Source organism: Hibiscus syriacus, unplaced genomic scaffold, assembly GCF_006381635.1.
Source record: "Hibiscus syriacus cultivar Baekdansim isolate YM2019G1 unplaced genomic scaffold, ASM638163v2 tig00109987_pilon, whole genome shotgun sequence".
Classification (NCBI taxonomy): Eukaryota; Viridiplantae; Streptophyta; class Magnoliopsida; order Malvales; family Malvaceae; genus Hibiscus; species Hibiscus syriacus.
Window position 1 is genome coordinate 846,717 of NW_024062550.1, and position 25,484 is coordinate 872,200.

The following is a 25,484-nucleotide window of genomic DNA, read 5'->3' on the forward strand; positions in this document are numbered from 1 at the left end:
GCATATAGTACTTAAACTATCCGTTTTGATATGTTTTAGTATCTAAACATTCAGTTTTTTCAAAACCATATTTAATGTTTAGTTTATATTTTATTTTAGTATCCTGTCATTAGCGTTTAGTACTTAAACTATTAGTTTGGTTTGTTTTAGTATTTAAGCTTTCAATTTTGTTCAAAATTTAATGTTAAATTTAGAATGGGGGAACTAAAATAAAATAAAAATTGAATTTTAGGTATGATTTTGACAAAATTAAAAGTTTAGATATTGAAATGGATCAAAATTAATAATTTAGGTATTAAATGTAAAATTTACCCATCCCCTGAAATGACAGTATATCTAATAATAATATTTATATCGATAAAATCAAATTAAAAGTAAATGATATAATTAATAATTTTTATTTAATGATCAAAATTAAATAAGGGTGTGTTTGTTTCATGTAAATAAGTTTACGAAAAATGTTTTTAATGTTTGGTTTAGGGTTGTAAATGAGACGAGACAGATCATGAGCTACTCGATATTGACTCGATCAAGGCTCGATAAATACTCGGATCGAATGTACTCGACTCGAGCTCGACTCGAATTCTTAACGAGTCGAAACGAGAACGAGTCGAAATGAGCTACTCGATATTTGACTCGAAAAGCTCGTGAACAACTCGAAAATATAATATATTAAAATTTTATTTTTTTAGAAATAAATTATTAATAATATTAATATTTATGTATTGATTTTTTTATAAAAAAAATACAGTAAGATTTCTTGTATTTAAGGTTTATGTTCGAGTTTGAGTTTGAGGCTTCAATCGAGTTAAGTTTAAGAGTTCTTTTTTCATTTCGAGCCTTTTCGAGCTGCTCACGAGCTTCAGTTTAGGATTTCGAGTTCGAGTCGAGCTTGAAAATTTTAAACTAGCGAGTTTTTAAGTCGAGTCGAGCTTCATTTCAAAGTTTTCGAGTCGAGTCGAGCTCTGCAATACTCAAACTCGACTCGGTTCATTTACACCCCTAGTTTGGTTGAAGTAAAATATAAAGTCAATATAAATTACTAGTCAATTGAAAAAACACGCTATTCTCCATAGAATGACTTACCCTTTTATTTCCGGTAAATTGTTTTACACGCCTTTTTACTTCATATGGACAGCATCTGTTGCTTCAAAAGCATTCAAAACTCCTGTAAAAACAATGTTACATCAATGTTGTTAATAACAATGTTGGCTTGAAATTATATTCGTCCCCGTATATGAGTTAAAGATATCACATCAATCGAATAAAACATTTACGGTCTGAAAACCGATAAAATTTTGTTTCCTTTAAGTTCGACATTAAAAATATTTAATATATATAAACACTATTCATTCATCATATGATAAAAAAGAGTTTAGACATATTTGAATCAGAGTCCCAAAATATAAATATGTACATGCCAACTCAGGAACATCAAAAACATCAAAAAGATATCATACTGATTTTTGGCTATCTGAACTGATTTTCAAAATATGTAAAATGTCATGTATGGCTCCTCACTTGGCTGACTTCTCTTTATCTACGTGTAAACCAATCACACATTAAGTTTTTTACGAAGCGACATAAAAACATACTTAAAATAATTAACATATACAATAAATCATTTCATATATAAACATCATAAAAATAAAACATTTATATAGTTTACATCTAATCAAATATTCGAAATAAAAAAAAATTATAAAAATTTGACAATTCACTACACTGAGTCATTCTAAATTGTACTTTTCTATTTCAGATCATATCATTTTCATATTTTATTCAAATCATATATTTTACTTTACCCACAATATTTTTCATGAGAATATATGATATGAGAGTCAGATAACGAGTGAGCGTGTTATATACAAATTCATTGTCATAACAGATTACACTGAGTCACTCCACCTCCTGTATCACTAAGATACACCGAGTCAGAGCACGAGTGACCCATCTTGGTGCCATGTCATATATGTATAGTGTCAAACAGTTGCATCGAATCATTCAACGTCGTGCACCACTAAGGTATGCCGAGTCAAAACACGAGTGATCCATTTGGTGTTAAATCTGAAACATATATATATTCACTCCACCTCATGACATGTCATTGTACCACTAACCCTCATTATCATACAATGAGCTTCATTTAAATTCAATTAATAATTTGCATAAAAACAATTCAGATAATCGAATATAAAATTGTTCTCATAAAAGTCAAATTTTTGGGTAGTATGTATCAAAAAATATTCAGATGCTATGAAATACAATAAAAATAAAATGTATGTATTTAAAATACGGTTTGAAAATATTTTCTTTTTATATCGACCGATGTTGACTCATCGCAAGAAGTCCTCGAATTACTTTTGATAAAAAGTTAATTGCACTAACATTTTACCTCACTACACTTTATTTACTATCTTTCTTGGACCCTCAAACTTAATCCCTTTTTTTTCAAATTATTTTTATTTTTTATCACGATCTTCATATCATCAATTTCCCACCATAAATAATTTCGAATACAAATTAGTATTTTAATTAATAATATAATATTCATTTATATTCAAACAACTTTATAAAAAAACAATCTACATATATTCGAAATTAATTTCCCTCCCTTAATCTTGTGAAACTTTCCACCTCGATCCAAATTCAATATTCCCATATTTTAAATAAAATTTCCAGCTTGTATCCAAAATTTCCAAAACTTGCATCTAAACCCTTTAAATTTCTTAGACTTTGTAAAATTTCTCTAACAACTTCACTAACTCACCACCAAATTTCCTTCAACTTACAATTAAGTTCATAACTTTTAATCTCACTCAAATCAGTCCAATTTGATATTCTAACACAAAATTTCAGCATAGGACCTCAATTTTTCCATATTGCACATTAACTCTTTAAATTATCAAACCTTGCAAAAATGTCCTCAAAGCCTAGCAAAGTTCCAAATTTGGTCCCCAAACATCATTTCAAGCACCTAAAATTATTCATACATTCAATCTAAACCATTAGGAATTTTCCCAAAATTTTCCCTCTATTTCCTCCCTTAGGTCAAAACTTTGCAATATTTCACCTATTGGTCTTCAATTTGATTTCAAGCTTAAATCATTCTCCAACATTCATTTCTAATCAATCTCAACCATTTTAATATCAAACACGTCAAATTCAACCATTGTTCATAAAATCTCCATATGGTCGAATTCCCTATATAGTCCCTCTAATAATTTTTATTCAATTTCCATGCTTGATTCTAGCTCCACAACACCACTAACACCATAATCCAACCTTATTTCATTGAATTCATATCTTTTCTTCATCCATCAAATTCAAAAACTCCCCAATACAAGCATGAAACCATTAAATTTTACTACCAAATGAAAGAGAATTTAATAGAGATTATTTTTATTTTTCACACTTTAGTCCAAATCCTAATTAAAATGGACCAAAAAATTGGAATAAAAAAACAAACTTACCTTTGCTTATGGAGATTTGGCAGGTTTGGAGAGAAAATATCCCGAAATTTCTAAGTAAAAATCCCCTAATTTTTACTTTTAAAACCCATAAAATAATTTTTTATTCATTTTGGACCAAAAACTCAAATTGCCATTAATGAGTCCTCTAAATTACAACCGTGACACTCCATTATCTCTAATTTAATATAATTAAATATCTGTAAAAATCTAAGCTCCCAAATTTTCTTTTTGACCCTCCAATTTCTCAAAATTTCATTTTAGTCACTAAATAGCATTATTTCACTTTATAGTGCAATTCTCACCAAATTCCACCCATCCAACTTAAATTTCACTAATTAAAAATACCCATATAATTTTTTCAAGCCAAATCTACCTTTATTCAAATTCCTGTATACTTCCGATTTGATATGTTTATCTAAATAATATACCGAACTTTGTCCTTTAATAAACCTTTGTACAAACTCCAAACCAAAATTCTAAAACCCAATAAAATAATTATATTGGACTAAATACTAATTTACAAATCCAAAATTTAACTTTTAAAAATGTATATTTTTAGTCCATGTACTTTTACAACTTTATACTTTAGTCCCCAAACTTTCAAAATTTGCACTCCAGTCACTAGTCTAAAATTTAGGATATTACATCTTCTTTTTAAAAATTGAAAGGAAAAAGTGAATTAAGTTGTACAAATAAGTTAGAATAAAAATATTCTTACTAAAAGTTCAACAACAATATGATCTCTTTACATTTCAAGATTTTGATTAGTGGTGCTATGGAATATTTATTAGCAATGCTCAAAGAAAACAAAGTGTCTTATTAGAATTGTTTAGGAATGTTGATTAAATTAGCATTTTTTTGTTAGTAATGTATAACTTCATTAATATAATTTATTCATATTTTATTTATAATTATAAAAAATGAGTGATATTTAATTTTAATTTAATTCACTTTAATAAAAACATTGTAATCATATACAAGATTTGGTTAAAAAGATAATTTTATAATTATAAAATTAAATCAATAAAAAATAAAAATAAAATATTAATAAGTTTATAAGGCGAGTTTGTTTATTTAATGAAAATTAGATTTTAAAAATTATTTTCAGAAAAAGTTACCAAACAAAGGAAAATGATTTACATAGTTTTATCCAAACACCGAAAATAATTTTTGTAATTCATTTTCCGAGAAACGTAATTCATTTTCCAGATATTATTTTTAGTGAAACAAACATACCCAAAGTTTTATAATTTATTTTAGAGAACAACTTACCAAATACTTCGTAAATGGCATTAATTAACTTTGGCATAATATCAAAATTATTACTCAATGTTTTTTAAAATGGTCATTTAAGTCTCTATTCTTTTATTCGGAGCATTTTAGTTTCTAATATTTTCTTTTAGGGTAAAAAGGCCTATAGTATTTGATAGAATGAGCATTTTGGTACTTAACTTCTTTTTCTAAATTATTTTAGCCCTCAATTTTAGATTAAAAAATATCTTATTTTAAAGCATTGATTTTGTATTAACTAACAATTTTCATCGAAAAAAATTTAGGATTAAAATGCTCTAAAAAGTAAGGGTAAAGATGACATTCTGATAAACGTTGGGAATCTGACGTGGCGAGGCGACTAACGACAAAAATTACCTGCAGACACAGTACAAACGAGCATGTCAGGTTTTGGCAGTACGCTCGCGTGGGGAGCAAAACCTTTAAAACCAAAGGCAGCAAGTCGCCGCCTTTAACCAGACGTTAGTAGACGACACGCGCTTGTGAAAGGTCGTGGGGAAAGATTAAGATCTGTGGTATGAGTGAATAGCACGTTTTTTCGATTTCGGCTGAGACAACATTTGACATCCGTAATTGTCTTCACAGCTGGCAGCTTTTGTCTTTATCCACCCCACTAAAATCTCCCTCTCAAAGTTCAAGGTTAACTTTGTACGTGGCACGTAAAACTATCGGGAGATTCTATCGTACGACAATTTAATATAAGATTAAAAATATAATAATTTTGGAACATTATAATTGAAAATATGATAATAAACATAATATTTTAGTTTCGGTTTAACTTAAAATATTATAATATTCTTAATATTTTCGGTTAAACTTAAAATATTACAAAGAATATAATATTTTTAATTGTCTACTGAAAATATTACAGAGTATGTAATATTTTAAGTTGAATAAAAAATTTAAGAAAGAATATAACATTTTAAGTTGCATATAACTTAAAATGTTATGATTTTGCGTCCCAATATCACGGTTTTTCAACGTTAAAATAGATTGACGTTCCTTAAATCTGAAGTGAATATAAGGTAGTATATGTTTAAAGATTTTCAACCCTTTAATAACGAACGCTCGTATCCCTGACATACATGATACTCAAACTTAAATTTTCAAAAAATTACAACAATTTTCTTAATTATTGAAATCGTTTATATCGTGTTTTCCCCTTCAATTTTGACCGAACTTTTAAAAGTTTTGACTGGCTTTATATTATATAAATAAAGGTTCATCCTATTAAGAAATGTGTTTAGTGTGACGTTTAGGGATGGACATGGGTCGAGTTTTTGGTCCACCTGACCCGACCTGAGAACAAGAAGTCCTCCACCCGAGACCTGACCAAATCCGATCAAATAAATTTTCACCCGACCAGACCCGAAATAATAAAAAAAATATTTTTATTCAATAAAAATAACGACTTTATTGAAAAAATAATATATAGAGGGATATTATTGTAATTATTCTTAAACATATAAGGTACAATTATATATTTTTTGGGTCGGTCACATCTAATATTTTTCACCCTAAACCTGAACTCGACCCGAACATCACATAAAAAACCCGACCCGAATTTTTAAAAATATCTGATTCAATTGGGTCGGGTAAGATCTGGTAAAACCGTCTAATTCGGATCTCATGTCCATCCCTAATGACGTTCATGTTAAAAAAAGTTTTAATCCAAAAATTAATATGTAACGAGTTAATTTAGTAAATAGTAATTTATCTTTATTATGAATATTTCGATGAAAAGGCAGTGAAAAATGGGTGACGTGGAGAGTAATTACAGTGGCTCAATCGGCTAATGATTGGGGCCTTTATCTCTCTTTTTTCCTTTATATATACGAATCTAAATCTCTTCTTTCACACCAAAACTCATTCAAGGAACGATGCAAATCTTCTTCTTCTTCTTCCTCGCTTAGATTTTGCACTTTGGATCAGATTTTGCTCTTTGGATCAAAGAAAATCTCGGGAAAAAGAGAGAGAAAGAGAGCCAATCAGGCTCTGAAATGTATATGAGTTTCACGGTTCTTCCTCCCATGCTCGTTGCTGAAAATCAAGTGAAATTCCAAGAAAGGGAGTGGGAAAAAGAGAGATAAACGAGAGATTCATCATCTGGGTCTGAATCGAACTCAACGACAAATTCTGGGTTTCTTTTGTTTTATAATATTTCTAATTATTTCGAGCTGAATTCGAGTTCTGCGCAGGTGCTCCAATGGCGGAAGTTGAGTTCGTGAAGTGCGATTGTTGCGGGCTAACGGAGGAGTGCACGCCTGCTTACATTGCTAGCGTGAGAGAGAAGTTCGAAGGGCGGTGGCTCTGCGGCCTTTGCTCGGTGGCCGTCAACGACGAGACGGTCAGATCGGAGGAGGATATTACTACCAACGAAGCGATGGATCGGCACATGAGATTCCGTGAGCAGTTCAAGTCTTCGACTCCGCCGGCGAAACCCGCCGAGGAATTGATCTCCGCCGTGAGACATTTGCTCCGGAAAACTCTCGAATCGCCGAGGAAGAAGAACGGGTCATCTACGACGTCGTTTTCTGGATCGGAGAATCGTTTTTCATCGATGTCGAACGAAGAAGTTAGTACTTGATTATGAGATTTAAGAAATTAAATAAAGAAATAATTAAATATTTTTGGTTAACTTGTGATCTTTTTCTAATTCATTCGAATTTTGATATTATAAATAGAATAAATTAAAAAAAAATATTATATTATATTAATTTAATCGATTAATAAAAAATATATTTATATTCTATTATATGATATTAATTTAATTTAATTGATTAATAAGAAATATATTTATATTCTTTTGTGATTCCTATATTTAACGAATCGGTGAAGTAATATATATTCTAGATATAATAGTCATTTAATATTATATGATTAAGTTTTATCATATTTCAGTCAGCAGGTTAACGTTCAACTTAGACAATCGTAAAAATATTAACAGAAAAAGATGAATTTAGACCATAATGAATAATCGGGTGACTATTTTAAAACATTCAATAGTCAGGAAACTCAATAAAATATTATCCTATAGTTGGGGATTATTTGTGTACCCTAGGAAATTACCTATATATATATATATATATATATATTAGGGTAAATAATGTTTTTAGTACCTAAAATATCAGTTTTTGTTCCGTTTAGTACCTGAACTTTCATTTTTTTAAAATCATACCTAAAATTTAGTTTTTGTTTCATTTTAGTACCATGTTCAAAATTTAACTTCAAGTTTTGAACAAATTGAAAGTTTAGGTACTAAAACGGACCAAAACTTATAATTTAGGTACTAAAAATGTTAAGTTTTTAACGACGGTACTAAAATGAAATAAAAACTAAACATTAGGTATGATTTTGAAATAAACTGATAGTTTAGATACTAAAACGATCTAAAATTTGATAGTTTATATATTAAACTCGTAGTTTATCCTATATATTACGGTGTTTGGTTCTTCAAAATTATTTAATAATGCAGTCATCTCATAATACAAAGTTATCTCTATCTACTTTATCCTTAGCCACTAAATAATGATTGTTTAGGTCAATAATTTAATCTCCTTGTTCTTAGTCTAATTTGTTAATAATTAGTTTGACAATTGTTAAACTAATGTTTAATTTAAAAATTAAATGAATTATTAATAAAATTCGAAAAAAAAATTATTAATATACTGACGAATATCCAACTATCTTAATCGATTCGTATTTATCATTCAACGATTGCATAAATAGTCACTTTGTCTCCTATACCTTTTTGGAGCATTTTAAGCCTCAACGTTTCATTTTTGAGCAAAATACCCCTTGTTGGATGAAAATTGTTAGCTGACTAATTGTCAATGTTTCATATAAACGTGGTAAGTCTATGCGTGATGTCATTTTAGCAAAAACTTATTTTTAGAGTAAACTATAATTATAATTAATTAGATATAAACTTATAAAAATATATTTAAAATATTTTTTATAATGTGGCATTACACGTGAACCTGTCACATCAATAGGAAGCGTTGATCGTTAGTCAACTAACGATTTCCATCTACCCAGGGGACATTTTGCTCCAAAACAAAACGCTGGGTGCTAAAATGTTAAAGAAAAGGTGAAGGGGCAAAGTGGCCATATGTGCAAACGTTGGGGATAATTTTGTTATTATGCCTATTTTAAATACATCCTTAGTAATATGTAAATGCTTTGTTGGAAGATTCTGGGTTGCGTTGAAGTTTAGTTTTAATTAGGGCGTTTAACGAGTTGAGCAGCTCGAACTCGACTCGGCCAAAACTCAGTAATAGCTCAACTCGAACTTGAACTTAACTCGAGACCTTAACGAGTGTTCTGAACAAAGTCTAACTCGATTCGATAAGTTCGCGAGCAGCTCGTTAATTTTTTAAAATATATTTTTAGTAATTACTTCAAAATTATTTCATTCAAAAAATAAATCTAAATAATAATTATTAATTTATTAATAAATAATAAAAATAATAAGTTAACTAATCTATTATTTTATAATAAATAATATAATATTATTTTAATACCAAAAAAAACCCAACCCTAATACTAAAAAAAAGGTAAATTTTTTAGTGAGTTTAATGAGCAATGAGTCGAGTCGAGCATTAATTTTTTAATGAGCACGAGTCGAATACAATTTTAACGAGTTTAACGAGCAACGAGTCGAGCAGCAAAATTTTTTAACGAGCACAAGTCCAACACTATCCAACTCGCGACCAACTCGCGATATAGTTATAATATGACACGGTTGTTAAGAGGAAACATGCTTAATCACGAAACTTGGCTAATGTATCATTGTTGAACATTGTTGGTCAATCATAATCTTAAAGTTCTTTTAATAATTGGATTAATATACTTTTTGGTACTTCAACTTTATTCCAAGGTTAAATTTGGTATCTAAGTTTGTTTTCTTTATTAGGTATTCAACATTGTATGATGAAGAATACATAATTGAATTTAATTTAAGGGTAAATTACAGGCTTACTCACTTAACTTTACTCTCTTCTATTTCACTCACTGTACTTTCAAAATTTTCAATTTGCTCACTGAACTATATACATTGAACTTTTTTGTTACTGTTTCCTGATGATGTGATGATGTGTCATTTAATTAATTAATATTTTATATATTATCTATATATTAATAAATAAAAACGCACCAAAAGATAAAAAAAAGACAAAACTCGGATGAGTTCATACGTGACCCATCTTTTTCATCACCATCAACCCTGAGTCAAGTAATGCCTCCCATTGCACTTCCTCTTTCTCCTCCCCACTCCCTCGTTTCGACATCTCCAACATCCTCCCCCTTTTGCCAACTCCTCCACGGCATCGACCACCTTCGCCTACCCCGTGTAACTTAGTCCATTCAACTCATTCAACCCATACCTGCTCAACATACTCATCAAATATTCCACCCGGATGAAAATAATATATATGGACTAAAGTCAATTAACATAGAATATATGGACTAAAGTCAATTAACATAGAATTTAGGGACCAAAGTTAAAACTTATGCATGGTATAGGGACCGGTGATGAAATTCGACCTGTTTTCTTATATCAACTTAAAATATAGTGCAATTCGCTCGAGGTCGTAATCTTTTTCTTTTTTAAAATTATCATTTAACATAAATTCTTCAACTTTAATAAACTAAAGTTCTTCTCTTTAATTCTGGGAATTGTTTTCCTCTGCGATTGAAGCATTCAACGAAGATGATGCATATGACCTTTTACTGGAGCCGGCAGGTGACTCTCTTGTTCAGATCATGGCACAGGGCCGTGGCTGGGGCGGCGCGAACTGCGCGACCGCACAGGGCCCCAAAAAAGTATATATATAGTGGCATTTTTTCAATAAACGCCACTATAGATGGACATATTGCGACGTTTTTAAAAAGAACGCCACTATTATTGCGGTTTTTTTTATAAAACGCCTTTATAGATGGATCTATCGCGGCGTTTATCAAGAAAACGTCACTATTGTTGCCCCGAAATCGAATATATCTAGAAAATAGGGGCCCTTTATAAGAATTTGTACAGGACCCCCGAAAACCCTGTCACGACCCTGTCATGGCATATGACCTTTTAATATATATATATATATATATATATATATATATATATATATATATATATATATATATATATATATATATATGTCTTATAAGATGAAATAGAGATTTGAGTTTCTTACTTTAAAAGTTAGATCTAGTGAAACCTCCTTGAACCCGAGTCGAGTGATACGTATAATACTCAAATCAGATTCAAGTAGACAAAAATTTTAATTCTACCCAATTTATTTTCGTCCTTAATAACGTCAGCTTCTTGATGGTACGACTGTAAGAATTTATAAAAGAATGGTAAAAAATAAAAGAAAATAAAAAAAATCAAAGAAGAAAAAAATTATATTCATGGTACATGTTAAACACACATGTTTACATGAATATGAGTATGAGTCAAACCGAAAATGATGTGTTTATATAAGCATTGTTTTCAATCAATATTATATAAACATATGTTTAAAATATTATATTTAAATATTTAAAAAGTTAATATTTAAATAATATGAGATTTAAGAGTTTTTTTTATCAAAATTGTAGATTTTAAACTGTTAAAGACATTTCCTAATTCAGAATTATCTTAAAACTATGCTTGAATAATATGTTGAGTTAATTACATCATGTGTACCTAATCTATGCCCCTCATTTTAAACATTTCAATTTTATCCTGAAACTATGACTATCATTTTAATTATTCCTCAAACTTTTGAACATTTTATTTTTATCCCCAAACTATGTCTTCATTCTAAATTAGTCCCAAAACTTTTTAAATATTTCAATTTTATCCTAAATTTTATGTATATACCAATCACATCTTGTTAGGCTCGATGAAGCTCGATTGATCAATTGAAAATGTGCCAAGAGGGGGTGAATTGACATTTTGAAGTTTAGGGAGTAAGGAGTATAAAGATGGGAAAATTTTCACAATGATTTATAGCGGTTTGTTAGGATTTTCGGAAGCTCGAATCGATAACCGGAACGGTTTGCAAAGAGGGGTCAGAACAGTTTGTGTTTAGGGAGTAAGGAGATTGAAAGATAGAGAATTGCACAGCGATTTATAGTGGTTCGACTTTCTCAACCAAAGTCTACGTCCACTACCTTAGCTCCTCACCAAGGATTTTCCAACAAATTTGCTAATTTGTTCTTTATTTTGAGGATAAAGAGTAACCTTACAAACTCCCTAGTTTTTCCGGGTTAAACTAGAACCTTTCCCTAGCTTTTACACGGGATTAGCTAGAACCTTTCCCCTTTACAAAAGGATAAGAAATGTAAACAAGAAAACCTCTCTAAGGTATGTGTTTACAAGAATTAAGCTCACAAGAACAAAATATTTACAAGAGAAAGATGAAATAAGATTGAAAAACTCTTCTCTTGTGTTTGATTGCTTGGATAGTTGTTCTCTTGCTTCTTCAAGTGTCCTTAGGTTGTATTTATAGCTTGGAATGTGTTTGAAGTCGAATATAGCCGTTAGAGATATTTTGGAGCCGTTTGGAGATGAGAAATAATTAATAAAACAACTTGGAGCGTGGGGAGAATCGGTACTCCCTCATGGGGAATCGGTTCCCTAAGTTCAATATGTTTTTGACAGTTAGATAGGGGGAATCGGTACCCCCTGGGGGGAATCTGTTCCCCCTGGGGGGGAATCTGTACCCCCTGGGCAATCTGATTTTTCTTGAAACCCTTTAAAAAGAAAATATTTTTGGCTTGATTAAGGCTCGAAATACTTTGTAAAATTGTTTTAAAATAGTTAAGTATAAAACATAATTTTACACTTTAGTAAGGATTAAAATGAACTTTGAAAGACTTGGAGTAATATTTTGATATTCGAGTAATTATATCGAATATACTTAGAAAATCATTTGCAAAATCTTAAAATTCATTTGTTATATCGAAACATCAAAATGTTTTCAACACGGTTCAACTCCCTCAATGAAGTTTACATCCACTACCTAAGCTCTTCACTTAGGATTTTCAAACAAATCCACTAATTTGTTCTTTCTTTTACAAGGATAAAGAGATAACCGTTACAAACTCCCTAGCTTTTCAAATGCTTAGCTAGAACCAAAACCCCTTTACAAAAGAAAAGAATTATAAACAAGAAAAGCCTCTTAAAAGGAAGGTGTTTACAAATTAAAGCTCACAAAAACACAACTATTTACAAGAGAAAGAAAATAAAGAATGAAAAGCTTTTCTATTATGTTTGATTGCTTGGATAGGTGTTGTTCGACCTTCTTCAAGTGTCTTAAACTTGTTTTTATATGTTGGAATGAGTTACTAGCCGTTTGGGAAGGTTTGGAGCTGTTGGAAGACTTTTTGCACATAAAGTTTCGAAACTTTGGGAAGTTTCGAAACTCTTCGAAAGAGTCGTTGTAAATATATGACCGTTGGAGCCAAAACATCGAAACTTTAGGGAAAGTTTCGAAACTCTTGAAAAGTATCAAAACTTTTTGGACTATTGTCTTGGAAAGTTTCGAAACTCTTGTAGAAGTTTCGAAACTTATGGTCAAAACTTGTTTAAAAAGATAGTTTTTGACATTTTGAGAAATAAAAGACTTTGAAAAACATTCTAAAGTATTTGAAAGATATTTTAATATAATTTGAACTTGAAAGACTCATTTTAAAGTTTTAATAAAGTTTATAAACATCGAACACATATCTTTCAAATTTAGTTAGACTTTGAATTATTTTTGAAAATTTTGAATAAATTCAATTTAGTCCAACAAATATTTTGCCCTTATTTGTTGTAGCAAAATATAAGTTCTACACATCACTTGTTAATAAAATCGTTAGGCCAAGTTATATTATTATATGTTTGAAAAAAATAAAGTTTAGGTTAAACTATGGTTGAAATGGATTACATATTTGGATGAATTTGGGGATGAAATCGGAAGATCTAAAAGTTTAGGAACCATTTTAGAATGAGATTCATAGTTTGGGATGAAATTGGAATGTTCAAAATTTTAAGGACTAATTTAAAATGAAGGTCATAGTTTGAGGATATATTATGCAATTAACTCTAATATTTTCTCTACCGCCAAAATAAATATCTAAATTTATTTAAATTTTAAGATAAACTACACATTTATTACTTAAACTATCTATTTTGTAATTTTTAATAGTCGATAGACTTAATAAAATATATTATATTCGAAGGACAATGTATATACTTTACCCTATAAATTAATATCGATGTAGCACTCTGAGATTACAACACATTAACTTGGCAGCCAATGTACACATTAGAGTTGAAGAAAAATGTGAAAACTTTATAATATAAATTAATTAGGCTAACTGGCCCGCCCTGAGTGGTTGTTGAGAATTCCAATATTCTTTTCTTGTACCACACATTCTTAAATTACGATACTCATTTTAAATTAGTCTTAAAAAATTTTAATATTTTAATTTCATCTCTAAACTAAGACTCGTGTTCTAAATTGATTCTCAACTCTTTTGAACTTCCCAAATTAATCCATAAACCATGAATCTAAATTGATTCCCAAACCTTTTGAACATCCCAAATTAATCCATAACAATGAATCTCATTCTAAATTGATCTCACTTTTGAACTTTCCAATAACGCCCCCACAAAAATCATCAGTAGTTTGGAGATGAAATTGGAATATTCAAAAGTTTGGAGACCGATATAAAATAATAAATGTAGTTTGGGAATGAATTTGAAACGTTCAAAAGTTTGGGAACCGAGTTGGAATGAGAGTCAAGTTTGAGGATACAATTAGAATATTCAAAAGGTTAAGGATTAATTTAGAATAAATATAATAATTTAGGGACATATATTGCAAGTAACTCATTTTCAAGTTACATGTGAACAATTAATATGAAGTTTACGTGTTAGGTTGGTCTTTATGACTTGGTTTTGTTAAAACAGGTTGGAAATGTATAATATGCTAGATTGAAAATTTAAGTCCGAATTTTAAATAATTCGGTTCTATATTTTTGAAAGGATTAGTCCTTAATTTTATGGACGATAAAACTACTATAGAAGATACTTGGGGATGTCAATTTAACTCGAATCCAACGGATTTTAATCCGACCCGATTCGATATGGTGGAGTTTAAAAAAAAAACCTTCGGGTCGGGTTCAGGTGGAGTGTGAAAACTATCCGACCCGAGCTGATCCGAGGATAATAATATAATTTCTTTAAAAAAATATTATTGTTTTTAATTAAGTCTTTATTTTATACTGGATCGGATCAAGTCGAATTTATACCATAAGAATTCGGGTTGAGTTGGAGTCGGGTGTAGGATATATATTTTCGAGTATGACGAAGGTTATAAAATTTTTTGGGTTTGGTCAGATTAGCTGGATGATACATATTTTCGGGTCGGCTCGGATTGATAAAAAATTTGACCCTAACCTAACTCGTACAATCCCTAAAGATACATTGATTTATATGTATGTATGTATGCTTAAAAACCGAGTTAACTGATCAATCTCATACTTTATTCGACCAACTTAACATAAATTGGTTCGATTTGTTAAGTAGAATCGGGTTGGATTCGAGTTTTAACTAATATATATATATATATATGTACGCATTCATATTCTGTTTCAACTCAGCCTTTGTACTAGTGTTTTCTTCCTCTAGCTGTTTCTTTGACAATATTTACAACCTGTATTGAATATGTAAATTCTCGTATAGTCATATGGTAAGAGGTGATTCGGCATTGGCTATCGAGGAAAGCGGCAACTTGATCCGATTTCGCCAACCGTGACGAAGTGAATCGTGTCCGTTTTCGCTGTTGCGGTTCTCATCGTCTTCCTGTGCAAGGAATTCCTTCTTGTCATCTGTTTCAATAGGCACCACATACACAAACGGTCCAACGAATTCATCGTCGAACCCTTGTACGGATTCCAGGACCTCAACGACATCGCCCATCGTAGGCCTCGGTTTCGGGTGGTGACTCGAGCATTTGTAAGCCAATGCAGCCACCCTCTGAGCTCCCCTGTTGGAAAACTGTCCCTCGAGTCTAGGGTCGATTACCCGGTCGAGCCTCTTGGGGTCCCTCAATAGTGGCCTTGCCCATTCCACGAGGCTCTGTTCCCGACTCGGACGGGTGTTATCCATCGATTGCTTTCCCGTTAATAGCTCCAAGAGAACCACCCCAAAGCTGTAAACATCACTCATTGTTGTCAAGTGACCTGAAAGTGAACATATAAAATTTGGGGGTTAGGTACATCACATGGTTTGACTTTGTAAACCAATGATCATCAACATCGACTCGACTTACCGGTCATGATATACTCCGGGGCAGCGTATCCTTGCGTGCCCATCACTCGAGTCGTTACGTGCGTCTCTCCTCCTTCCGGCCCGTCTTTCGCTAACCCAAAATCAGATAGCTTACAATTGTAATCCTGAATGATCCAATGCGTCTCAGTATTTTCATCGAACACTTTCGACAAATATCGAAACATAGAGCTTATCAAAAGGACTTACAGAGTCTAATAAGATGTTTGAAGATTTAAAGTCCCTATATATCACCGGCTTGTCGGCTTCGTGTAGAAAGGCTAAGCCCTTTGCTGCTCCTAAAGCGATTTTCATCCTCGTCGACCACGGCAACGTAGCCGAATACCCTGCAAACCGACCAATTTAACATCACCGAACAACATGAACAATATCCAATAAGTACTAATACCAAGTCTCTCAAGTTTACATACTTCTAAAGAGCTGATTCTCCAAGCTGCCCCTCGGCAAGTACTCGTACACGAGGAGCCGGTTCTCGTCTTCGTAACAATATCCGATCAACTTAACCAAATGAGGATGCCTCAGTTGTCCAAGGAAGATGATTTCAGCCTGAAAAGAACACAACTTTTAGCATATAAAACCATGAATTATACCAGAGACCAGCATTTACATAGCTTTAGAAACTAACCAGCCATTCCCTATGACCTTGCAGGCCATCCAAGTCAAGTGCCTTAACAGCCACAGGCTGAGCCTTTAACCCTGGCCGAAGCTTGTCGTCGACGAACCCCTTGTAAACCGGTCCGAACCCGCCTTCTCCGAGCAGGTTATACCGTGCGAAATTATGCGTTATCAGACTCAGCTCGGCTAGAGTGAAGACGTGGAGATTCGAACCGAGGAGAGACGTCGAGAGATCATCGACACAGATGGGCGAGCTCGGATCACTCACGTCGGACAGTGATAATCTTTGGAACTGAATCGGTTTTAAAGCCTTTTTCCCAGAATCATCACATGAGCTGCTGCCCGTGCAACAGCTCAACATTAGAGACTTCCATGTAACCTTCTTCATAGGCAATTTCTATATGTAAAATCAAAATGAAAATTATCTGGGATTCCTTTTTTTCTTAAGAAACAAACAGAAACAGTCCAAGAAAATGAGGGAAATTTAACAGATCTTATGGGGTTTGGTGAAGGCATATTAGATTTTTTTATAGTTGATTCTTTCACTTACCTACTACTCTATCACATCCTATGCATATGAAAATGTCTTCAATTATTGTTTATTATTAGTATTATTATTTTCCATCGAATCTTTGATCATATTATATGAAGTATTTGATGCTTATCAAATATAAATGCTAATTAAAAATAAATAAATAACCAACAACTTGTTGGTCTAGTGGGAGAAGACAAAGTCCCTTAAACAAGGTTAGCAAACTAGGTTGGGAGGATTACCCTCGTCTCTCTGTAGTACCCAATTTAAATTAACCGATCAATAAATCAGATATCAGTGATTAATTCAAATAAATAAATAAATATATTCTTAATACAAGTCTGCTTTTTTATGTTTCCATACCAAATGCCTCTTGACATTCAGGTTCAATCAAAAAATAGAAAAAAATGAAAAATACTTATATAGTTTTAATAACTAACATTGAATAAAAAAATGTTTAATTATAAAATAAGTGCTCAAACTATACAACTTTTCCTAAATGGGTGCCCAAACTTTTTTTGAATCATCTAAGTGCCTAACGTTACAAATGTTACCACTTTAGTTGTCCAAGCCGTAATTGTTGTTAAGTTCTACCCTTAAAGGACACGTGTCATGTTCTGATAATTTTTAAATTTTTATTTAAAATTAAAAAAATTAAAATTATATTAAAAAACACAAGTTTTTGAAATAGCCCCAAAACTTTGAAAACCCTCATTTCAACCCCTAAATGCACGCCGATCATCGCTCTTTGCCGTTGATGAAGCTCTACCTGATCTCACCTCCCCCTTCTATGAAATTGTAACAAATCAACGGCCAATCAATATTTGTACCCACGAACCCTACGGTGATTAAGTTGGAGACTATGTCCCTCACCAACCCGACAAGCAAGAAATTCCAATAACATATAAACTAAATACAAATTTTTTTTTTTTGCCAAAGCTGATTCTAGAACACTTTGACCATTTCATTATTAGGCCAATTAAATTTAAAAAAGACATTGCAAATGAAATATTTTAAATAATATTTCCTATATGATGAATGGGCATTGTGACAAGTATCAAAATGATTTCAAATCAAGACTCCAAGGGTTCATCTTGATAATATAAGATAAATATATATAATTAAATGAATAAACATGTTTGGCATGATTCATTAAAATTCTTTCATGGATTGCCATTGTTTGATTAAAATAATAATAATTAAAAAATTATTGGTTTTTGGTTTGATCCTTCTGTTAATGTTAAATCTATTGGTTTTTGAAGGTCTTGGGAAATGAGCATGTGACCTTAAAATTAATTTAGGCATAAGGGTAAATTTGTCCATGTAGTAGACCCAATTTATCATTGTCGACTATCATATTTTCGCATCAATCTAATCCTCAAAGTTGTTTAATTGTATAATTCTATACTCTACTCCTAACTTAAACCCTAAATTTTAAAACCTAAGTTAGAGTTTAGAGCTTACGATTTACGATTTACGATTTAAAGGTCATGAAGTTATGGTTTGGGGTTTAGAGTTTATAATTTAGGGTTTTAAGTAGGGTATAAAATGATGCAGTTGAGAAAATTCGAGGGCTAAATTGATACGAAAATACGATAAGGGTGAAAGTGATAAATTGTGTCTACTAACAGGATAAAAATTACCCTTTTGCCTTTAATTTATTTTTAAAGACCTTGACAATTTTTTTAGAATATCATAGATTCAATTTTCAGGACTTTAAAAACATCAATTTTTAACTAAGAGTTAACATTAACGAAAACATCAAAATAGAATGATATTGATAGTTTAAAGAATAATATAAAATTATTTAAGATTTTAAAGACTAATTTAAAGTAAAAATCATCATTTAGAAACATTTTATACAAATATCTTTGGTTAAATTAAAGAACACATATAAAACTCAAATTGTAAAATAAATAATATGTCAAAATATTAACTACATATTAGAAGAATACATAGGTGAAAATAGGGATGACAACGGGTCAATATTGAGTCAAGTTTTTGGTCAACGCAATCTGACTCGAGAAATATGTATCTTCAATCTGAATTTGACTCGACCCGAAAAATATATATCCTCTACCCGAAACCCGACTCTAATTCGACCTAAATTTTAGAGTATAAATCTGATCAAACTTGACTCGATCCGCTATAAAATAAGGAATTAAGTAAAAAATAATAAAATTTAAAAAATATATATTATTATCCTCGAGTCGGGTCGAATTTTTTCATCATCCATTCGAACCTGACCCCACCTAATCTCACTCCTTTTAATAATCCGATTCTACCCGACCTGAACTTATTTTTTTTAATTAATCCTATTAAATTGAATCAAGTCGGAATATGCCAATTTCGGGTTAAATTACAATCGTTACGTTAAAAACATAACAGGAGCAGCAGCCATGATGGAGGCGGCTTTTATCACAAAAGAAAAAAACAACAAATTGATATTTTAATATTGAAGTGAGACAAAAACGGTTATAGTTAACATTTTTCTTTATTATTTTGTTGGATATTTCGTCGATATTTTTATCATATCGGATATTTGAATTTGCATTTACATCAAATTATAAAATAATTAAAACTTATGTAAATTAAAATTCATATAACTTATGTGTCAAATAAATTTTCATTTAAATATAATATAAATTGTGTACATTTAGGGATGGGAATTGGTCGGGTTTGGATCAACCCGACTCGACCCAAAAAATATATACCTTCCATCCGATCTGAACCCGAATCGATTTTTTGAGATAAAATCTAAACCTGATCCGACCCGACTCAAAATAATAAAAAATATTATTTTTATTCAATAAAAATAGTGATTTAATTGAAAAATAATATATTGAGGGTATTATTGTATTTATTCCTATATATAAGGTAAAATTATAATTTTTTGGGTCGGGTCGGATATTTTTCACCCTAAACCCTAATTCAACCCGACCCAAACATCAACTTTAAAAAAACTGATCAGATCCGACCTAAATCTAATTTTTTATAAAAAAATCTGACCTGATCGAATCGGAACCGTCGGATTCGGGTCCATGCCCATCCGTATATTATTTTCAAAGAAAAGAAAATTGAGTAGGTAAGTAGAAGTCTACAAGGCTTATATTTATACGTCACATTTGGAGATTTTTGAAGTCCCACAATTAATCATTTAGGAGTCATAATTTAATTTTCGAAAGTCTAAAATATAATGTTGTTATTATTATTTTAATTCATAATTTGAAAAAGGATTAAAATAAAATTTTTAGTTAAGGACAGCTATAGTACAATATTATAAATCTTACAACTTTAAATATTGAAGGGACTAAAATCATAATTATACTATTTAATGGTGACCAACCCTCCTTCCCTACCTTTGCCGCTTATCACAGAAAAGGTGGAAAGATCTTTACACGTCACATTTGGAGACTTTTGAAGTCACACAATCAATCATTTAGGAGTCGTAATTTATAATTTGTAAAAGGATCAAAGTAGAATTTTTATTTAGGATTCAGAGACTAACGATTATAAATGTTATCATTTTAGGTATTCGGATCGTAAATGTTGATAATTTTATTCATTAATTGACATGTGTCATATTCTAATAATTTTATTTTTTAAAAAATTATTATATTTATAATAAAAACTCCTAATTTCTCTTAAATCACAAAAAATAAAAAATCACTAAAAATCTTAAATTCCTAACCCTAACCCACCATCAACTCTCTTGCCCATCACGACTACCACCGTCGACGTAATCCATGCAATTTTCCTAGTCATACGTCGTCATAGTTGTCGCCAATTAATCATTGGTATCGCATGGGGTGCGATTTGCAGCCTAGGATACGCATGGTACAAAACGTCGACTGGTCGCGATTTCATAGGGTTATCGACCGCAAGGCATAGGTGAGGTTGAGTGGAGCTTCGTCAACGGAAAATGGTGACGGTCGTCGTGGTTTAGGGATTGAAGTGAGGGTTTTCAAAGTTATGGAGCTATTTCAAAAAATGTGTGTGTGTTTTTAAATATAATTTTTTTAAATTTTAAATGAAACTTTTAAAATTACCAGAATGTGATACGTGCCACTTAACGGAGAAAATTAACAGCGTATACAGCCCGGACACCTAAAACGATAACGTAAAAAAGTATCCATCGTTATCGTAATTTAAATTGAAGATGACATTCGTAACATATTCCCTGAAGGTTTTTTTTATCAAATTAAAATCGAAGGGCATTATCGATGGTTGAGTTTTTTTTTTCTAAATTCAGTGAATGGGGAGAGCAGGGTTCAAAGAACATGCATGAACCATGAACGTTTTACGTAGCCTGAATTAGGGTTTCCGACAACTACGTGGAACCTGAAAATTTGTTCAAATTTTTCGTGTGTTCAACCATTGATGTTGTTGCACGCAGGTTCTTTGTTTCGCCTTAGCAAGCTTAATGTTCCTTAATTGACAAGCAAGACAACCTGTCTTGCCCTACCAACAACTATTACTAACTTGACCTAATTGGCATGTCTAACTTGGCTTGTTTTGGCCTTTCTCAACCGCCGAATCTCACGTAGGGCAGACTCTGAGATTTTGGTGCCCCCGGCGAATCAAAAGATTAGTCGGGGTATTTAAATTACAATTTACATTTATGTCTTCGGTCACATTATGTTTATTGCTATTGCCGACGTAACTGATGATATTGTGGTCACTGCAAGTATCGTGATTGTGAATTTTTAATAATGTATGTTATTGTGTGGACATAACAGTTGTAGATATCGCGATTTCGGACGATGTTACCACTACATAACGATCGTTGTTTTGTTAAAAAAAAATAAGGGTAGCTCTATAATAACAAGTATTAGAAAAAATGGGTCCTCAATAACAAATATTTAAAAAAATTAAATTTTAAGAGTATGCTCATAATAACAAATATTAAAAATTATACTTCTATAAAAGAATTAAAAAATTTGGACAGATAATAACTAATAAATATTAGGAAAGAAATAGAATTTTAAAGTATGCTTCTAATAAAAAATATTGAAAAATTAGACCCCAGATAGTAAGTATTAAAAAAATTGGGCCCTTAATAATAAATATTAGAAAAAATTGAAGTCTTTGCACTGGCCGAAACTTGACCCAATCCCAACTCATGCCCATCCCTAGTTGTACACGCCTACTCAGCATTAAATACAAGTATATTTTAATATTTTTTAATTATTAACATTCAATTAATAATTCATTATACCATAATTTAATGAATAAATATTTCATTAATTTTCTAATGGAATTTGCACTTTATAAACGACAACATCAATTAAAAGTATACTTTAACAAATTTTAATTAAATTAACATTTGATTAATCAATGACATTATTTTTATCATAATTTTAATAAAAATATAAATATATATTTAAAAAAGAAAATTTAGTTTTGAGACTCTCCCAGTTTTTACCAGGCCTATTAGGGATGAGCACGAGACCTGAATTTAACGGGTTCTGATTTGACTCGATTTTATCGGATCTAAATTTTTGAAAAAATTTAGATCGAGTCGGATTCGGGTTTAGGGTAAAAATATTTTTTTCGAATCGAAAAAATTGTTTTAATTTATATATTTAGGGATAATTGTAATAAGACTCATATATATTATTATTTTCAATTAAATCCATATTTTTATTGAATAAAAGTAATAATTTTTTATAAATATATTATTTGGATCGAATCGAATCGAATCAAATATGAGTTTTTATCATGAAAGGACGGTTTGAATTCGGATCGACTAGAGAATCTATAAATTTTGAGTTGGATTCAAATCAGATGAAAGATGTATAATTTTTTAATTAAATCAGATTAATCAAAAATCCGACTCTACCAAACCCTACTCATGCCAATCTCCAACGGGCCGCGGGCTTTAAATAACGCAAAAACATCGAGCATATAAATTCGTGCCACGTAGGTTGAAATAAAAATATCTCTTTGAAGAATATCCTAATCCACTTAAAAATGGAGAAACGCTATCTTCTTTCTTCTTCTTCCTCTCGTCTTCACTCGAAAGCAGAGCTTCTCGATTTTCTCTACTATTCAAAGGAAAGTGGTCGGTAAAATGGCCATTACTGAGCTTAACAAACAACCCCCAAAATCCAAATCCCTAAATCCTGTTACCAGATCCTTGCTACTCTCTTCGGCATTTATTCAAACACCATTCGCGCCTCCATTTTCTAGGCCATCATCATCAAAGCCCAATCTTGTTCCCTTTGTCCCTGAAAATGTAATCCGTCACCTTCACCATTCGATCGTTTCAACCGCCGATAAGTTCTGGAATTTCCTTAACCAAAACCCAGTTTTCAAAAACATTATCTCCTTATCATCCGAATTCCAGAGCTTCTGCAATGAGGTAAATGGTTCTTGTTATCTAATTTGTTTCAATCACGACTCTAGTTTTTGACTTGTGAAGACTGCCCATTTCAAAAAAAAAAATTCCGGTAGGTAAAAACTTGCAGAAACGACTACGTGAAGATTACGAGCTATTCCCCGCTTTCAAATCACGATTTTGCGGCGGTTTTGCCCGGTGATTCAGTGGCAGGGGTCGTGGTTGCCAATGGAATCCTAAATTTCTTAAACATTTACAATACGCTGTTGATTGTAAGGCTGGTTTTGACTTGGTTCCCTAACTCGCCTCCAGCCATTGTTAGTCCCCTCAGGTACCTCCAGTTCATTCCATAACATCTCAAGAAACAGTTAAAATTATGGTTTTAATCCTTCTAATATGCTTAAATTTAGAATTTATTGATGATTTGTTATCTACTTTAATAATGTCATTTGTTAATTTAAATAGTTAACATCGTTAAAGACTACTTATATCTTCGTGATTAGTCGGCCAATGGATTGAATACGGTGGTATCACCAAAAAGGTAGACAGACTGAATCATGATTGCCAAAAGAACAAAGTAAATAGATTAAATTATAATTTTTAACAAGTGGAGGGACTAAGACCAGACTTTTGAAATACTTTAAATCTTCGTAGTAATATATATAAGGTAACAAGTTTATTTATGTTTTTGATTCAGTGCTATATGTGATCCGTACCTGAACATATTCCGGGGGATAATTCCACCATTAGGAGGAACATTGGATCTATCTCCAATACTTGCATTTATAGTTCTAAACGCATTTACTAGCACTGCCGCTGCACTTCCGGCCGAGCTTCCGGTGGCCGGACAACCTCCAAGAAGCGCTTCGTCACCTTCATTGTTCACCGCTTTAACATCGTCGCAGAAGAAATGGATGAGACGACTCAACCAGAGACGGGCAAAGAATTCCAAATCCAATGCCGACAATTAAACTTGTTCTTCCTTTTAGAGTTAAATGGAGGTCCTTTAAACCTTTTTACTCTCTATTTTGTATCCCTCGATCACTAGAAATTCTTTTGCCATGAAACTATTCGATTAAAACCCAGAAAGCATTACACTTTTTGTTCTTGTTTAATCATCTGCAGGAATCACTAGAATCAAAATGTTAGATAATAAAAGTGGAACTTTGCAGATAGATTCTGGTCCTCGAAGGATCAAGGATAAGGTTTGCAGCTGAGAAAATAGAAGAAACCCATATAGAATAAACTGAAATACACTCTCAACTATGGAAGAAGAATTCTACCTCTTTAATTTGATCATGTCATGTAAACTAACCGAAATATTCCATTGACCATTATACATGTTTTGAATGATTGTGAATGTGATAGTACACCAAAATAAGTGTGGTGTGTGGCACTAAAGAGATTAGCTCAATCTGGTGTTTAGTAATTGTTTGTAGGTATGTTTCTTGAAGGCTTTGAATGAATGAGGTTGAGCCTAGCAAACCGAGTAACTTTGTTAATCAGTGTAAACTACCGACAGGCGAATACCGCAGTGGAGGTTCTTGGGGTTTGAGCACATCGAGAAATTTTGATACGGTTGTCAGCTCCTGTCCAATGATCTGAACCTGGGGATTTGAATGCCCTTTTAGGAACACATCCGTGAGCTGCATTGAACACGAAAAGATCCCGGATAAGAAACATGTCTTTATTTGCAGAAGCACAAATATCATCAAACTGTGAGATATTTCCCCGTCAATTTGAATTTGCATTCACTCTTTCTTGCAGTTTTGATCAGTTTTAACAGGAGGAAGAAATGATCATTCTATTTAGAAATTGCACATGACTAGATTGGCCTGAAATGGCAATCCTGCAGTGACAGGATGAATGGATGATGTTTAGAGACAGAGAGGTTGGCAAATTTACCTGTGTACA

General features: G+C 31.7%; 3 protein-coding genes across 3 annotated transcripts; 2 read left to right on the plus strand and 1 right to left on the minus strand.

Annotated features, from left to right (window-relative positions):
- Positions 1-6,631: 6,631 nt before the first annotated feature.
- LOC120211871 lies at positions 6,632-7,367 on the plus strand. Its single transcript, XM_039210338.1, has 2 exons — positions 6,632-6,873; positions 6,962-7,367. Exon 2 carries the CDS (start codon positions 6,970-6,972, stop codon positions 7,348-7,350), a length of 381 nt encoding a protein of 126 aa, XP_039066269.1. The 5' UTR covers positions 6,632-6,873; positions 6,962-6,969; the 3' UTR covers positions 7,351-7,367.
- Positions 7,368-15,414: 8,047 nt separating this feature from the next.
- Positions 15,415-17,171, minus strand: LOC120211874 (serine/threonine-protein kinase RIPK-like). The gene is made up of 5 exons (XM_039210340.1): positions 16,709-17,171; positions 16,494-16,629; positions 16,273-16,409; positions 16,067-16,190; positions 15,415-15,977 (listed from the first exon to the last, which is right to left on the minus strand). The coding sequence occupies exons 1-5, from the start codon at positions 17,084-17,086 to the stop codon at positions 15,478-15,480; spliced, it is 1,275 nt and encodes a 424-aa protein (XP_039066271.1). The 5' UTR covers positions 17,087-17,171; the 3' UTR covers positions 15,415-15,477.
- Positions 17,172-23,231: 6,060 nt separating this feature from the next.
- LOC120211875 (ylmG homolog protein 2, chloroplastic-like) lies at positions 23,232-24,685 on the plus strand. Its single transcript, XM_039210342.1, has 3 exons — positions 23,232-23,594; positions 23,687-23,901; positions 24,268-24,685. Exons 1-3 carry the CDS (start codon positions 23,304-23,306, stop codon positions 24,539-24,541), a joined length of 780 nt encoding a protein of 259 aa, XP_039066273.1. The 5' UTR covers positions 23,232-23,303; the 3' UTR covers positions 24,542-24,685.
- Positions 24,686-25,484: the final 799 nt, after the last annotated feature.

Bases quoted from the DNA above. Each gene is read 5' to 3' on its own strand.
- LOC120211871 (XM_039210338.1), top strand. From the start codon at position 6,970: ATGGCGGAAGTTGAGTTCGTGAAGTGCGATTGTTGCGGGCTAACGGAG.
- LOC120211874 (XM_039210340.1), bottom strand. From the start codon at position 17,086: ATGAAGAAGGTTACATGGAAGTCTCTAATGTTGAGCTGTTGCACGGGC. The intron at 16,191-16,272 runs GTAAGTCCTTTT...TGGATCATTCAG, and splicing joins CAAACATCTTATTAGACTCT to GATTACAATTGTAAGCTATC. The intron at 15,978-16,066 runs GTAAGTCGAGTC...GTTCACTTTCAG, and splicing joins CCCGGAGTATATCATGACCG to GTCACTTGACAACAATGAGT.
- LOC120211875 (XM_039210342.1), top strand. From the start codon at position 23,304: ATGGCCATTACTGAGCTTAACAAACAACCCCCAAAATCCAAATCCCTA. The intron at 23,595-23,686 runs GTAAATGGTTCT...AAATTCCGGTAG, and splicing joins TCCAGAGCTTCTGCAATGAG to GTAAAAACTTGCAGAAACGA. The intron at 23,902-24,267 runs GTACCTCCAGTT...TTTTTGATTCAG, and splicing joins GCCATTGTTAGTCCCCTCAG to TGCTATATGTGATCCGTACC.